Raw genomic sequence first — 16348 nt, forward strand, 5'->3', positions numbered from 1 at the left:
GCTAACGGGCTGTAAAGGGGTCTTCATGTCGTCTGCTAATGTCTAACAGCTGTGGTACTTAATTGCCTGCACTCATCTTTTAAATGAAGGTGTGTGATAATCCTTCCTAGAGCCAAACTGGGAAAACAATATTTATTAGCTGAGGGCCTGTTTTAGAAACAGATGGGATGTAAAGAGCTTGAAGGAGTAAAGAAGCATGAATCAAGAGAGATTAGCTGTTAAGCGATTGAGATATAGGGGAAGAGTTTTGAATGAACAGAGCACAGAACAACAGATATCCAAAGCATTAAGATTTCACTGGGACAGATCTACTTTTGATGGCCTAGTCCCAAAATTTCCTATGTAAAACCACACTTGAGAGTTAAAAGCAGCTCTCTGTCAGGCTGGTGGCCTGGCGGTTCTCTGAACTGTGCCTACCTTGTCCCCTTTAATTCCTCCTCGCTGGCTCTCCAAATTTCTACTTCGGCTCTCTTGCTTGCATGTGGATTTCATGACTTGTTCACAAGTGGGGTGGACAGCTAGAGCAGGCAGTAGTCACTGCACTGCTTAGGGTGAAGAAGGGAATGAGCTACACAAGTCACACCTACCCTCTGAAAGAGTCAGCATGAAAGCAATCTGAGTGTTTCTGCAGAGAAAACTATTTGCATTTGAAAATCAGATAATATGCTTTCTGCATAGAAAGAACGAGAGGGAAGCAAATAGTTGAATGGGCTTTAAAAACCCTCGGAGTTCTCTATACTGGATTCATCAGAATTTGACTTCACAATTAATCTGTCAATCTACACTTCCAAAATATTTTAGTTGCCCTTAAAAAGAATCATTAATCCAATGCCTACAAGTATCATTGCCAGGTCTTAACTCTGCCAAAATTAGGAAAATGTCTGTGCATATACTTGGGGAAAACACTTGAGTAAGATTCATTATGGACTATTCAAACACTACTCCATAAAAACTGCAACTGTATTAAACACTATACCTTAAACTTTTCCCTGTTACAGAAAGATAATAATAACAACTTGACTGTGTCAGCTGTTGGTCCTTTTCTGTTCTGCCTTTGTCAGACTCTTATGAGTATTTAAATAGCTAATCTTTTGCTACACTTAAATGTTGCCCAACGTTAATAATCAATGTTTATCACTAAAAGACTTTTGGCTGACCTTGAAATCCTCACCTTGTTTGGTACTGAATTGAGAGCCACAGAGCAGGGAATAGACAAATAAAGAAAAATAGGGAACAGGTTAAAACTGCTCTCTAGTGAATAAGCCCTGGTGAGATATGGTTGGCTTTCATGTAGTCCCATCAAATCAGCGTGATGCAAGCCCCATGCCAGACTCATAACCTGAATGAAAACTAAAACTGAGACCAAAAAAGATATTTAGAGCAACGATGCAGATCTGCCATCCAGAGGACAGTTTAAGGGAAGAAACGCTGAGGAGCAGCTACCTCAGTTGAGCCTGAGGGAGCTGTGCCACGTGGAGCTGCAAGAGGGAGCTCACCTGGTGGTGCCCATCAGCCACGAAAGCTGAGCTCGAGGGGACTGGGAGCAGGAAAGAGTTTCTCAGGGGGCAGAGCCAAGGCCAGTGGTCATCTGAATATAGCCAGCTGGCCTCAGGGGTTATGTCTAGGTTAGGATTCTCCTGCAAAATTTCCACCACTCTTGTGCTGTGGATGTTGGTCATTCCCATGGTGAAAACCTCAGCAGAGGTGAACTTCCTTCCTTCCTTCCAGCCAGCATCCTGTCTACTTTTGGAGAGGACACAACGTGGCAATGCCAGTGACTTGTCTGCACAGCTGTCTTCACCTGTGCTCCATTTCACATCTGAAAGCTTTGTAAAATTACAAAGAGGATTTGTGTTGCTCTGGGGGAATGTGGCCAGTGTTTGGCTAGCAAGGGCTAGGTAAAGTGAGCCTATATTATCTGTGTAGAAGCAGAGATGACCGAGATGTGCAGTAATTCCTCTGATATCAGAGCCACTACAAGAGAAGTGAAATAAGTGCCTTATGATGGATCATGCTGAGTTTCCATTCCCAAACGCCCACACCTTCGAGATACTGTCTGATTACGACTGCCCACGACTTCAGTCTTCATCTCTCAATTCTCTTTGTCTCCCTGGCAAAGCACCCCTGGGGAAGCGTAAGCTCTGTGAAAAATAGTTGTGGCTTTATGGTTTTTAATTATTTTCGTCTCTTTGTTTGCTTTTATCAGAGCAAGTATTTTATCTGGCCCACTGATTTATTGTATGATATTTCCCAGCTCCTGTTGGCTGCATCTTGTCTCTTGCCGCTCACTCCTAAATCCTCTGTTCAGTCTGCCTCCTCTCTCTCCACACACAAATATGAAAAAGAGTTTTTCTAAATACTTATATAAAAAATGTTTAACTCTGTATTTTTATATATGCTACCTCATTCTTGTCAGCTAAATTTTCCATCTGCTCTTTCCTCTATACCTAGAAATCTAGAAAGACATTCTTTTCAAGAAGTAGAATCTGTGAAATAACTAATACTTTCGCATAAATCACCACGACTAGACTTCTGGGGAGAATGAGCTAGGGCAGGTTGCATCTCCTAGAAAATGACTTCTGCCTTCCTATGGCAAAACTGTACTGCAGATTATCCTTACACCAGAACCTACGGATTGTCTTTTTTGTAGCGCTTCAGTGCCTCCATAAGCCAGAGAATTTACCAAAAGTGTGAAAAGGTGTCTTATATCTGGAAAAGAAAAATGTATGTAGGTTGAAATGTATGTGGTATCTGCAGCTGCCTCACCCAGAAGGCACGGGTGCTTTCTGGTTATATTTAAGTGCAAACTCCGAATTCTTGCAGAGGCATATTGCAAGGCAATACCTGGCATGGTAATATATGAAGGAAGGCGGCTTAAAAGAAGATCTACTTACTTTTTGCTTAGTGTTACAATGTTTCCTCTTACAACTGTATGTCAGTTGGTATGGACACAGGCCTTTGCTACAGGCTTACTACAAGCCTTGCTACAGGCTTGCAAACTAATAGTATTTGCTGCATCTTTCAGATCTAAGCAGCTTCTGAGATGAAATCTTGGTTCATGGGTACTTTTAAGAAACTGTGCAAGACTGTCAGGGCTCTGACAGTTTCAGTGGGTCAGCAGTGCTCGGGGTGTTTATTTGTGGTTCCTTTCATAAGCCGGACTTAGGAAAGCAGAGCCCCACGTCTTGTTCTGACTGCAGCCATGCTGCAGGCACTGTGCCGTGGCCGCAAACTGCAAACTGTTAGCCCCTTCGTGGCCACCAGCCACACCTGCCAGCGGGTCCAGCTCGGCAGAGCAGCCCGAAGTACTCTGCCCTCTTTCCCCCGTCTCCTACTCCTGACCAAGTGCCAATGGTGCCACTGCTCTTGGCTCTCTCCCACGTCACTCTTAACAAAAGTCAAAGCTAGATGGGCACTGGGATGCAGTAAGAGACGGCCAGTGGGGCACTGCAGCGCAGTGGCTCAGGTTTGACCCCGAATACTTGGGCAGTGCTCAGAGATGTTGAGCTGGGCCTCCTTCCTGATGCACGGGATGGGCATCGCGCTGATCCCCCAGCTTTCTGTAAACAAAGCCCACCAGTGCATGGACTCAGCCACTTGCTGCACTCTCTGAAAACCAGCATGAGGGCTGGCAGCTTGATGGAGGAGGGAGCCCTGCCCGCTTGCTGGCCATCTGCTCTCCTGCTGGCCTGCCAGTCAGGGGCTGAGGGGGGAAGAGCCAGGAGACCGGGGACTCTTGCCCACAGGTAGGAGATGTTGCTTCAGCGCTTGTAGGTCCAAAACTGGTGGGCAGGGGAGGGCAGGCAGGGTTGGAGGGCTGCAAGGGACAGAGGAGAAGGAGAAGTAAAGGCAGGAAGGAATTGGCCAGGATGGCTTTGGCGTGGCGAGCCGGGCACGGGACAGAGCCGGCACCAGGCGCTCACCACGTGGGCCCAGCCAGCTGCTGAAACCAGGCCCAAACTTTTGAGCAACTCTTCACAAACTGTCCAGAAACGCTGAGCGCTGCTTCCACCAGAGGTTTGAAGGAAGCCGCTCTGGAGGAAGGAATGGCAGTGCCTTGTGCCGCCACGGTCATGCTCCCACCGCCTTCCACCAGTGCCAGGAGCCGCCGAAAGAAGCGAGGAAAGAAAGCGTTTCCCGAGGCGCAGAGGTTTGGGGCGGAGCGGGGCGGCCACGGCACCGGCTGCCCCAGCGCCGTGCGGGGGCCGCAGCGAAGGAGGAGCGCCCGCACCTGCGGCTCCCGCCCCCTACACACGCACCCACACGCGCACACCCACACCCACACACAGACACGCGCGCACCCGCCGTGCGCAGGCGCCGCCGTCCCCCCCGTCGGTGCCCGGCGCTGATCCCCGGTGCGGCGGCGGCACCGCCGGTCCCCGCGGCTGGCTGCGCTGCGCTGCGCGGCGCGGCGCCCCGCCGGCCGGCATGGCGGAGAGCCCGGGGCAGCCCGGCGGCAGCCCCGAGGGGGCGGCGGGGCCCCCCGCGGGGGAAGCGCTGAGCGGGGAAGGAGCCGCCGGGCAGGAGCGGGGCGCAGCGGCGGGCGGCTGCCCCGAGGGGGCGGCGGAGCCCCCGGGCGCGGGGCAGCGGGCCGAGGCGGGGGCAGAGCAGCGGGACCCCGGCGGGGGGGAGCCGGCGGCGGCGGTGGGGCAGCGGGGAGATGCACCCGAGGGCTCTGCACCGGCTGGGGCAGACGTCGAGGAGGCGGCTGGGGCGGCTGACCCGGCGGGGACGGACCCCCGGGAGGCAGCGGCGGCCCCAGCGGGGTCAGACCCGGAGAAAGCGCCCGCGGAGGCCGCCCCGGCGGGGTCTGAACCTGAGGCGGCAGCGGGGGAGGCTGAGCCGGCGGGGACGGACCCCCAGGAGGAAACGGTGGCCCCGTCGGGGTCAGACCCCGAGGAGGCAACGAGGGGGGCTGCACCGGCGGGAACAGACCCCGAGGAGGAAGCCGTAGCCCCGTCGGGGCCAGACCCCGAGGAGGCAGCGAGGGAGGCTGCTCCGGCGGGGCCAGACCCCGAGGAGGCGCCCGAGGAGGCTGCCCCGGCAGGAACAGACCCCCAGGAGGAGACGGTGGCCCCGTCGGAGGCAGACCCCGAGGCGACGGCGGGGGAGGCCGCCCCGGCGGGGCCAGACCCCGAGGAGGAAACAGTGGCCGCAGCAGGGGCGGACCCCGAGGCGGCGGCGGCGGGGGAGCAGGGCGCCCCGCAGAGCCCCCCGGAGGCGGAGGCCGCCGTCCCCGGCGGCGGGGAGGGCGACGCGGGCAGCCCGTCGCCCGGCGGCCCCGAGGGCGAGGACGGAGCCCCGGAGGCGGCGGGGGCAGGAGCGGCCAGCGCAGCCCCGGGGGCAGGGGGAGGCGCGGCGGCGGCAGCGGGGCAGCCCGACGGGTCGCCGAGCCCCGAGGGTCTGAGCCTGAACGGCCTGCGGGGCCCCGCCGAGGATGAGGAGGATGAGGCAGGCTCGCTGGCTGTCCCGGAGCAGGAGGAGGAGGAGGAGGAAGAGAAGCAGGAACATGACATCTCCCTCTTCGTCAAGGTAAGGTGCCGGGGGATCAGTGGGGAAACCTTAGTTTGCCACCCTCCCTGCCAGCGGTGCCCCCACACAACTCGTGTGGCTGGTGGTGTTCAAATGCAGCACCTGAAAACCCTGAGTGGCTAAGGTGATTCGGCTATTAACGCCTAAAACAATCCTGCCTCTGATTTCTCATTCCTTCTGCGGTTTGGGGCAGGCAGGATGGGAATGGCCTTCCTATCTGGCACGCTGAGGGCCAGGGTCACCCATCCCCTCAGCCCGGGGAGCTGGTGGCACCAGTAGGACCCAGAGATGTGCAGACCTGACCCGCTGAGGTGGTTTCCTTTCAAGTTTCCACTGATGAGCCCTGGGCTGTGCTACTAGATGTCTGTCTAGGTGTAAATGGAAAACGCGTGTCAGGATCTGAGCTTCGGCAAGCTTCTGAGCAAGCACCTTTTGTACTTACTCCTGTGCAACTGGGGAGTTGGCTGTGAATATACTAGTCATCACCTCGGTGATCTTCCTCAAACCTCTATTTAAAACTCTTCCTTTCTGCAAAGCTACTGCAAACTGGGTGGCGGTTAGGCAGTTGGCAATACTGAGGTCCTTGTCTGTCCTGCTAACAAGTAGGGCCCCTGTTTCCTTGTGGTCCCAATTTCTGTTTGTTTCACCTGCCTGTTGATTTTTGGCTTAGTCGGAAATGGACAAGGTGGGGATTATCTGCCTGTTATCTGTGCCTCTGTACACGGTGCTTGGCAGAGAGGAGGTCTGTCCCCTGCTTTGGTAGCACAGTACATATACAGAGTAGTGTTAGAAGTAAACCCCGTAGTAGGAGAAAACTCGCAAGAAAATAAGGTAGTGGTAGTCAGAATGATGCTCACTGTTTCAACGTTAGGAGTGTTACATTAGACTTGGCTGACACTGCAATGCTTGCCACTCTTCCAGTAATAACGTTTCAGAGGATAACAAGCAGAAGTGTCACCTTCAAAAAGAAAGTGAGCCTTTTCCGGATATAACTGTTTGATAACGAGTCACAACTTTCGTATAGTTATAAGCATTTCTTGTTTTTACCGTCGTTGACCATGAGCTTGTCCTTTCTAACTCAGAAATTTGTTCCTTTCTGCTTCCTGCTGCTTTGCATTGGCTTGCTTCATTTTGCATACGCATATTTGAATATTATGAATATCATGTCGCTTTGTGCTTTCCACTGTCAGGTGAGTGGTGAAGTTTCTGCTAGGTCCAGGGAATTGGACATTGGGAATTGGACTTTTAAGCTGCTTTGGGCTGCTGTGCAGTGTAAGGTAGTTTGAACTCAGACACCTAGGGCTCAGGATACAGATGTGGTGCTGAGATGCTCTAGCAGTTAGCAGGAATAACATAGTATCTATGGGAGAGGACATCCTTCTGGACCAGCTGCTGAATGCTGTACAGGCTCTGCTAAGGCACCTCAAAAGACAGGAGATACTAGATTTGTGTTTAGGCAGCTGATTTGTGCTCAAAATGAAGCTGAACTATGTAAGACTCCTTGAGCAAGACCATGTCAAAATCACTTTGTGGGTTTCCCAAGGCTCCTATTTGATTTCTACTTTCCCATGAAAAAATCTGCAGTGTGTATTTCCTTTAGATAGTGTTGTTTGGTGTTTCTGGTGTTTCAAAGTCAAATGTTTGCAAAGGGCATCCAGATACGCTTTCTGCTTGCTCTCTGGTAATTCTGCAAGGCATGTGTTTTGGCACCTTGAGCAGAACACCTCGGGGATGTTGAAGCTTGCTAGCTGGTCATCTTCTAAGGTTAATGGTATGTGTAGGACACTCTCCCCCCCACCTCAGCAAGAGCCTTTTATTTTTCAGAAATTGTCTGTAAGTGCTCTAAGTTTATCTTACTATTTGAATATAATGGAACTCTCATTAAAATTATTCAAAAAAATGTTTAAACAATCTTAGCCTTAAAAATCTATGTAGGATGTGAAATTCAATTTCTAAATTAAAACAAACAAACAAACAAACTTTCCTACTGGTCAGTTTTATATTTTCTTACAGATGTGAAACTTAAACACTGGAGTCACACCTACAAGTTTCATCATTTCCTCAAAAGACTTCTGGGAAAAGTAATTTAGTTGTGAGAGCTGAGCACCAACATTCAGGCAGCTAACCCAGTCTGAGCATGAGGTCTTCTCTGAGATTATTCCCCTTCCAAGGCAGGTCTTGCTTACGTTCTGGGCTAAATGGCATATAGTAGAAGTTGCCTAAGGTAATAGATTTTATCCAGTGAAAAGCAATAGGCTTCATCAAGTCTTTGCAACATTCTTGAACTGTAATTCAAAGTCATTTATTTCATTCAGGGACTTATTTCATTCCTGCCAGTGAACAAGGCTTTTATGGGATTCCAGGTTCTGTTATGTTCTGATAAAGACGAGGTTACCTTCCTGATACAGAATTTCCTTGCACCGTTCCTGAGATGTGCTTGACTGACTTGATACACTGAAGAGACGTCCTGAATTATCAAAAGTGCTGAGAAACAAGAAAGTAAAAATGTCAGAAGCCTTGCTGTGACTAGAGGCGTAGCAAATAACAAGCGCTTGCATGTGTGTCTCCAAAGTGTGCCACCGCAGTTAACTCATTCAGCTTAAACGGTAGTGTGCGCTACATGTTATGGAACAAGAAAAGAATTTCATTTTCTGTGATGCGATGGATCTGTGCTTTGTACATAACTTACATTTCAAGTAAAAATGGACTGTTCTGAAACCGAACCTCAGGGCTTTGAATGCTGTAGCTATGAACTCTGTGGAAAGCAGGAGCTCAAATCTCTAGAAAATCATCATAGCCTGCATGTCTTCTCAGTGGACTCTGTTCTGTACCTGATGCTTGACGTAAACATTTACAATAAAATCACCGAGGAGATAGTTACGCCTCGGTTTTGCATTTTTGCTGTAAATCAGTCCGTAAATCGGTTAGATTAGTATGATTTGTAAGGAGGATAACTGACGTTCTGTTGTGAATGAAAATAGATACGTTTTTACTGTTCATTTTTAATGTGGATTCACTGTAGGCACTCGCAATTTAGATGACCTCAGGAGGGTGAAAGTAAAGATTTGTATACATGGAGTTATACTACCTTGGTTATTAAAAGAGGTTTAGGGGGAAGCTTAGGTGCTGGAGTGGAGCATGAGCACTGTGTAGCCTAAATCTACTGAAACCAGAATCAAACTCAAGCCAGCTGCGACTGAGCCCTGTTGGGGCCGTAGGGCTGCCCAGCAAAACCAGAACAGTCCTGCTTTGCCGGCTGCTGGTTAATTAATAGCTTGTATGGTGATTTTGGTTCCTTGAATACACAGAGCTGTGCCCGGAGTACCAAACTGGTGGAGGCCAGGATGTGCATTAGTTAAAACACATTATGCAGTTCTGTTCCCAAGGCTGTCTTGCAAAGCAGGAAACTGGCTAACTTCCCATGGGTACTTGCCCTTTCGTGGCTATTTTGTTAGCAGAAATATGGCAATTTAGGGTTCCCTAATACAGCTTAAGAGGAACTGGCATTATGAATTCCTTTCATAACTCTTCAGTTTATTGTGTGGGCCCTGTGCACGTGCAGCAGGTTTCTCTGGGAACTGAGTATTCTTTCAGCAGGTTTTTCATTTCAATAAAGTTGTTCTTGGGAAACTTTTCTTTAAAAGGCAACAATCTCAGCCCTTTTCTCAAAAAGCTGTGCAAATTTTCTAGATATATAATCTTTTTCAGTTTTGCTTGTCCATGCTTCCCTTTTTGGCAGTGCAGGTTCTCAAATTTTAAAGCTTAGACTTCTACAAGAAATAAATTCCTTGGAGCCACTCACTAAAGAATAGCTTTAAAAACTGCACCAAAATTATTTTTGCGACTTTAGTCCTGGAAGCATGCTTAATGGAGCAGCACGGCTCTGTTTACTTACGCTAATAGTAGTTTTGACAACTTGCAGCCCAAGTCCTGTTCCAGAAACGTTCCAACCACAGAACTATACAGATACATGTAAGCGATCACAAATGCGAAGTTGCATCTAACTTTTGATTATTTTGGTAGGATCTAGTCATACTTCTTGGGGTCACCTTTTAGTCCATGTTTTAGAAGTCCTGAAGCTATGCATGCCCATAATGTTATACCAGTCTTAAACATCTCTGCTAAGTGTGACTACAGCTCTCTGCTATTGTCCAGGCTTATTTTAGGCAGAACAGTTTTTAAACAAAGTTAACATCTTCAAAGCTACATGCCCATACCTTTTCCTATTTTTATTTACTCTGAGTGCACTGATTCAGTAAAGCACCTTGCCATGTGTTTTACTTTAAGCATAGGCTTAAGGTCACCTGACATTTAAGCCCTTTGCTAAACAGGGGATACTTTCCTGATTCAGTCTCAGGGCATGTCCTGTATTTGCTGCTCTCTGAAACCTGCGGGAACTTTTCACGAGATCACCCTACTGCCCACAATTCAGCCGTACAGCCCTTGTTCACTGGGCTCTTTTGTCTTCATAAGGAGCTTGATCTTATGTTCTTTACAGGCCAGGGGCAAAGATGAAAATTTTCCTTATTTGCTTCCTATCTGATCCCTGGTTGTCAGAAGTGAACCTTAATTTTCAGAAGTGAACCTTCATTCTGTTGGATGGCTGCATCTTCAGAAATTTTGACAAATTGCTTTAGCAATTTTGACAATTGCTGCATTAGGTGATTATCACACAGCTTGTGCTTGGGAATTTTGATGCTATCTGTCTAATCTGAGGCTTGATTCATGCTTTTATGTAGATGAGTAATAAACCAATGAACAGCATTGCTCTGGCATTCACAAATCTAAAACATTAGAACGTGAAGGGTGAGTTTCTGGGGGAGGGAAGGAAAGGCGGTTGGCCAATATTTAATGCATTGAAAAATGTAACTATAGTCGATGAAAACTATAAATGAATTCAGGTCAAATTTTGCACGTCTTCTTGATCAAATGAAAGATTAAGATTTTTTTTTTGAGCAAATATTACCTGCCAGTCTTCGGTCTAGATTTATGCGCTGTTCACAAAATGATGATGTTGCCTGTAGCATAAGCAGATTAATGTGCATCCTTCACCCAAGAAGTGCCATAGACACAGAGTTACAGAACTATTCCTGCTCTCTCTCTGACACCATCAATATTTAATAACAGCTGCAAAGTGAGACAAGATAGCATCAGAAAGATGAAATGTGAGGAGCTAGGAATACCCAGAAGCCTTATGGTTAGGCAAGGTATGGTTCATGTGCTGCTTTTTTGCTATAATAGCAATATTGGCCAGTGCTCCAGTGGCCCTGACTCCTACTGATTCTGGGAGTTGTTGTGGGCTAAGAGATGAGCTACCACTTGCTCTGAGAAAACAAAATATGGTGGGCACAAAAAAGAGAGAGAGGTATTGTGTCCCCTTCTCTTGTGGGTGTTATAAGTGATGCTCAGGCCATTCAAGAATTCATATTTTGCTTTTATTAAACTGTCTACCAGTAAAAATACCCCCCCCCCCCTTTTTTTTTTTTCAATTCATTGACCAAAAACCTTCCAGCTTGATTTATCAGATATCCTTAACCCTAAAATAACTTTTTCTTCCATGTGTTTTTCCATTTGAAATAAGTTATTTCCAGAATTTTGCTACCCTATGCATAGGAAGGGGATTAGGTAGTCTTATGATCACTCCATCTCCACAAAAAATTCCTCCTTTTGGGCCACTTCACCTTTATGGGTACCAGCCTGGGTTAGCCATCAGAGGCACACTGTATTTCTGCATTTCTTACCATTATGTCCTCTTTATTGTAAGAATCCGTGCAACATTCTATTTATGGTTATTCTTTGAAATTTAGTTTAATTATCATTAAGCAGAAGTGGTAATGGAAATTATTAATATGACTATATGATATTAGGATGTTTATCTCAGATGAAGCTACTTTGAACTGGTGGCTATCTGCTTTTTAGCAGGAAATAGACCCTGCTCTTCAGAGATTGTAATCTTAGTAAAAGGAAATATTGTACATATTTTATAGAGGGGGAACTGAAGCCTGGAGATTTACTCATGTTCCATTGCTCATTGTATTCTCTGGGTCTTGACTTTTGAGCCAAAGCTAATTCTCCCTTAAAAAGATCCTATTGCTTCTTTTAAAAAGTAAGAAATTGCATGTTCCTTGGGCTCTCACCAAGGAGCACAAGTAAATGCCATATGAAGGTTACATGATTATTTTCTTGCTCTGGTAATGAATGTCATGCCATGATAAGGAGTTATATGCATTTCCATTTGCAGCCTCTGATTATTTACTGATAAAAGACTGAATAAGTTGAATGATTACATTCCAGTTGCTTTCAATAATATCAGCCTTGTCAGTGCTAGAGGAAACTGTTTTAATTCCTTAACAAAAATATTTAGTTTATCAAGCCAAACAGTGGCAATTTGTGTAGTATATCACCTTAAATTGCTCTCTGAGACCTACTTAGCAAAAAATGTTCACGTAACAGTTGTATACAAAGGAAAAACGTGAGACTTCTGTGCTGGAAAACTGTGTAATGTACCATATGCGTGTGTGTGAGGTGGAAAGCTTCAGTTTCTTGTAATAAGACCTGTAAGAAATAGACCTTTTCAGCTGCAATTTTTTTTCTCTATCATTGGGCACGCTTCCTCCATGGGGGAAACTGCTGTTCTCATTGCTGAGCGGTGGGTTTTTGCCTTTTTTTTTTTTTTTTGGTTTTTACCTATATATATATAGGTATACACACACACATGTATGCATATGCTTATATACACACACACACACATAGCTAGATTAAGAGGGCAAAGTTATTTTTCTCCTGTTCTCTCTACAGTGATGATTACTGTGAAGCCTCACAGACAAACAGAAGTGCCAAGGCAGTATTTTCCACTTCATTCTTTTTCTTCTTCGTATGCTAAAATTTCAGAATATATTTGAATACCCAAAATGGATGAGGATTATAATTGTTATGGCATGAAGTGAATGATAGAAGGATGTTTGTGAACTCCACGTGACAAATGCACGTCCTTTTTCAAGTTATTCAAATGGGGCAGTTATAGCAGTTATATCATTTACTCAGGTTTCAGAAAAAAATCTCATTTATGTCTTTGAGGATCATTTATGTTTACATTTAAGCAGTAGCTATTTTTGAAATTATTTTAAAAAGTTATTACAGGACCTGAGCTTTTTGTTAAAAAAAAAAAAAACCACACACACTTATTTTGAGGAATATGAGTATTTATAGTTGTAGATACTGAGGCTGGTTATTTTGCAGTATGATGCATGCAGTCTCTTTCCATTTAAAAATTGTACTTTAATGGGCAATACTGTATTTCTTATGGTTTCCAGAAGTCTTTGAATAGAAGTAAAGTGGGGGGCAGAAAGATTAAGAATTTACACCGGGAAAAGAAGGAATCGAATCCAAACCCCTTTCTGTCAAGCTAATTTTTTTTGCAGGTGCTTGAGCCCAGTTTTTAACTGTTCTTTCAGGACAAGTCTTTGCTGATTCCCACTGGAGCTGGTTTTTTGTTTGCAACATTTTTGCCTGGTCATTTGATTTATTTTCTATTTGTATCAAAATTTCACTGTTAGAGGAGGAGGAAAAAAAACCCAAACAAATCTCTCTCTTCATATTTCACCTTAGCGGCTTTGTTTAAACCTCAGTTAGGAATACCATTGGAAATTATTTTCTCAAGCCCCTCACCATGCCTTTAATGACCTACTTCCTAAACCAGCCTAAAATTGCTTATTTACTTGCTACTTCTTGTTTACTTATTTATTTACAACACAAATTACAGATAGTTTATAGATACGTATCGCTTTTGCATTGCAACACAGCACAGCTATGTTGCAGGTTAAGTGTCATATGCTAAAGTGTAAAACAGGATGTGTCAGGGCAATACCAGTTAATCTCTTTTTCCCAGACCTATAATGTGTTCTAGAATATAATGCTCTTTTGTTGAAGTAATTCCCCGCAAGAATTTAACAGGGATATAAGATTTTTGTCTCAATGTAGAGTGTTCAACTGGTATCTTGCCACGTTATTAAGTACGGCTTAGAAATAGCATTGAGGTATTTAAACATAAGTCTTGTAACAGGATAAATAGCTAATAGCATTTGGTTTGTTGCTTGTGCACTTGTGACCTGGTAATGTTCGCGTTAACGCAAGCGCAGACAGAACTAAGTCTCTGCCCGGAATTCGTAGTGAAAGGAAATTCAGTTTTGAACTACTTGGTGTAAGATTTAAATGTGCAAGCTAGTGATCTGTAGCTGGGCAGTGTTTCCCAGTGTTCCCACATGCTCAGATTTTAACCATGTTCAGTTAAAAAAGACTCAGTTTTCTTAGGCTATTGGTGTTTTTTTGGTTTTTTGAAACCAAATTAGTGAGAATCTTAAAATTAAAGAGTGGATAAGGATTAGGAGGAGTGATCTTTCTGAGGGCGATGTATTTTTATTAATTAACTAGCATATTTCTGTTGTGACTAAAGTAGATGAGCAGGAATGGAATTTCCTCCGTCCCACTCACTTCAAAGGGGAGTGGAGCAGGGGCACCTTTGCACCTATTACCCTTTGCCTCTGCTTAAACCCTGCTCCTCTGGGTAAAATGCCAGATGCTTTAAAAACAATAGAGATTTTGTCACATCTGCAATTAAAATAGACTGGCTTCCATTTTCCCGAAGTGGCAACGATTGCTTCCATTCGTTTGAAAAGTCTCAGTCACTGGGCATGAGTAATACACGTATAATCCATTATCATCATGTAGTAAAAAACAACAACAAACAAATGATGATTACTACAAATATTGCTATTTTGGTTTGAGATCCAAAACAACTATAATCATTGCAATATGCCAGTCACTTGTGTAAGAGAATGATATTCCTAGGTTTGGCAAGATTCATTTACTCCCTACTGAATTGTAGCTAAAATTTTGCAGTCTTTGCTAGCCCCATGTCAATTTTCCTATGTTTTTGCATTTCATTTCCCTTGCCTTGCATAGGCCTTGCAAGCTTGCTAAACGCAGCCTTAGAAGTGAACTTTATAAAGGGGTAGAGATAAATAAGTGCTAATGGTGATTATGAATGGGAAAAAGTACTATTTATTTAAATAATTTTACAAGGTGTTTTAGGAAAAAAGTAAGCTATTAGAGAGAATTATTGCATTTATGAAGCAACTCGCTACTGGTTATTGTTATGGGACCGGCGTCTAACGGGCAATAGAGAGGACCCGTTCTTTGCCCTAAGAAGTTAAAAATCTGGCCCACCAAAGGTTGTGCGTGATGGCTGCGCTAAGACTTGGAGATGGAAACCTGGGAAAATGATGAATTTTCCCCAGCCCTGTGGCAGGGCTTGGTGGCCCGTGGTGGCCCATGGACCTGCTCAGCACCGCTCCCAGCGGCTGCCCAGGCGCCAGCCTGGGAAAGGCCGCGCGTGAAGCACTGCAGGCTCCTCCCGGGCTGGCAGTCCTGGAGCGTGAGGCAAAAATCTCCCCTCAAAACCAAAGTGATCCCCAGAGAAAACTCCTTTACCGTTCCCTCCAAAGGCTGGTGGGGCCCCAGGAGCAGCTGATGCCCCTTTCGCCTTCCCCGCAGCGCGGTGCGAGGGAAAGCTGCGCGTGCTTCAAATAGTTTTGCTTGTGACGGTCAGGCACTACTACTGAAATAATTTATTAATTAAGCAAATTATTGTTTAGCTAGAGAAGCAGTGGATTACTGGTTACCCGTTGCTTTTGCTTTATTGCCGTGTACTTATTTTGCTGTGGGTGTCAGCTAGTTAGATGCAGGCACCCCGGAGTGTTTACCTAGTGGCCTTCCCTGCTGAGAGGTACCGATGGCTTCATCCTGACCGTGGCACAGCGCCATTCCTGGTTATGCTGAGCACTGTGGCTGGCATGGTTGCAGACCTAGCACAGGTAGTTGAGGAAATAAATCCATAGTCTGCATTTTTCTTCTTGCAATTTAATTTGAGTTTAGGATTTTTTTTTTTTTTTAAAGAGCACCTGTTGAGCGCTTTTAACTGCCTGTAGAGAGCCACAGTTGCAGCTGGAAATACCTGTGGCAACATTAAGGGCCTGTGCCAAGGTTAGCAACAGCAACTGATGTGAAATGGCAGAATTGTTTCGCATTTCCTTCTGTAAGACTGCAGACATATATAGGTTTAATTTTATATTTCCTTTAACTTAAATGGGAGTGAATGTTAGTGAGATTACAGTTTCTATAAACATGAGACAACATATTGCACGCTTTATTTTCATTTGTAGTCTCTTGTTTTACAGAATTACCATTTATTTACGATCTGTGTCAGAATGAGGCGGCCTGCCTGCAGGCCAACGCACCGTTCAGTGGAAATCCTGGTCAGGCTGGAGACAATGAAAATCAACAGCAGATAGGTGTTTCATCGAACTAACCGGAGTGAGTTTGGGCCTTTTATTTCTGTAGAAGATAAAATAGTAAAAGGTCTAACATGTGATTGGCTCCTTAATACTGAATGCTACTTTCTGTACTTACTAGTGGTTCTGGAGACGTTTGGATTGTAAGTTCCTGTGAAGCGATGCCTGTAATGCTCTGGAACAAAGTTAACCTTTGAACTGAAGTGCCTTCTGCTCAATTTTTTTCTAAAAAACAACATTTGTTTAATACTGCAATTTTCACTTGATCAGTTTTGAGAGATGCAGCTATTAAAATGGAAAAGGGCTTTGTGTTGGTTTTCAGTGTTTTTTCAGACCCAATATATTGGTCTACTTATTTATGAAAGAATTTTGGAAAGGTAGAAAGTTTATTGCCACAAACTTACTTCTTAATGAAGGAAAATTTATTCCTATGCGTCAAAAGCATTTAATTACTTACTAAGTAATTA

At 45.2% G+C, this 16348-nt stretch overlaps 2 protein-coding genes across 2 annotated transcripts in view; both read left to right on the forward strand.

Annotated features, from left to right (window-relative positions):
* Positions 1–4428: 4428 nt before the first annotated feature.
* Positions 4429–15898, forward strand: LOC138068871 (skin secretory protein xP2-like). The gene is made up of 2 exons (XM_068958679.1): positions 4429–5532; positions 15797–15898. The coding sequence occupies exons 1-2, from the start codon at positions 4429–4431 to the stop codon at positions 15896–15898; spliced, it is 1206 nt and encodes a 401-aa protein (XP_068814780.1).
* The window catches only part of CLIC6 (chloride intracellular channel 6), a 30560-nt gene continuing 19621 nt past the window's right edge, over positions 5410–16348 (forward strand). The window contains exon 1 of the mRNA XM_009667638.2: positions 5410–5532. The gene's annotated coding sequence lies outside the window, so the exon portion shown is untranslated. The remainder of the gene's footprint in view (positions 5533–16348) is intronic.

This window comes from Struthio camelus, chromosome 1, assembly GCF_040807025.1.
Source record: "Struthio camelus isolate bStrCam1 chromosome 1, bStrCam1.hap1, whole genome shotgun sequence".
Classification (NCBI taxonomy): Eukaryota; Metazoa; Chordata; class Aves; order Struthioniformes; family Struthionidae; genus Struthio; species Struthio camelus.

Excerpts from the sequence above, each read along its gene's own strand:
- LOC138068871 (XM_068958679.1), top strand. The coding sequence starts at position 4,429 with ATGGCGGAGAGCCCGGGGCAGCCCGGCGGCAGCCCCGAGGGGGCGGCG. Across the intron at positions 5,533-15,796 it reads ACATCTCCCTCTTCGTCAAG|AATGAGGCGGCCTGCCTGCA; the intron begins GTAAGGTGCCGG and ends GATCTGTGTCAG.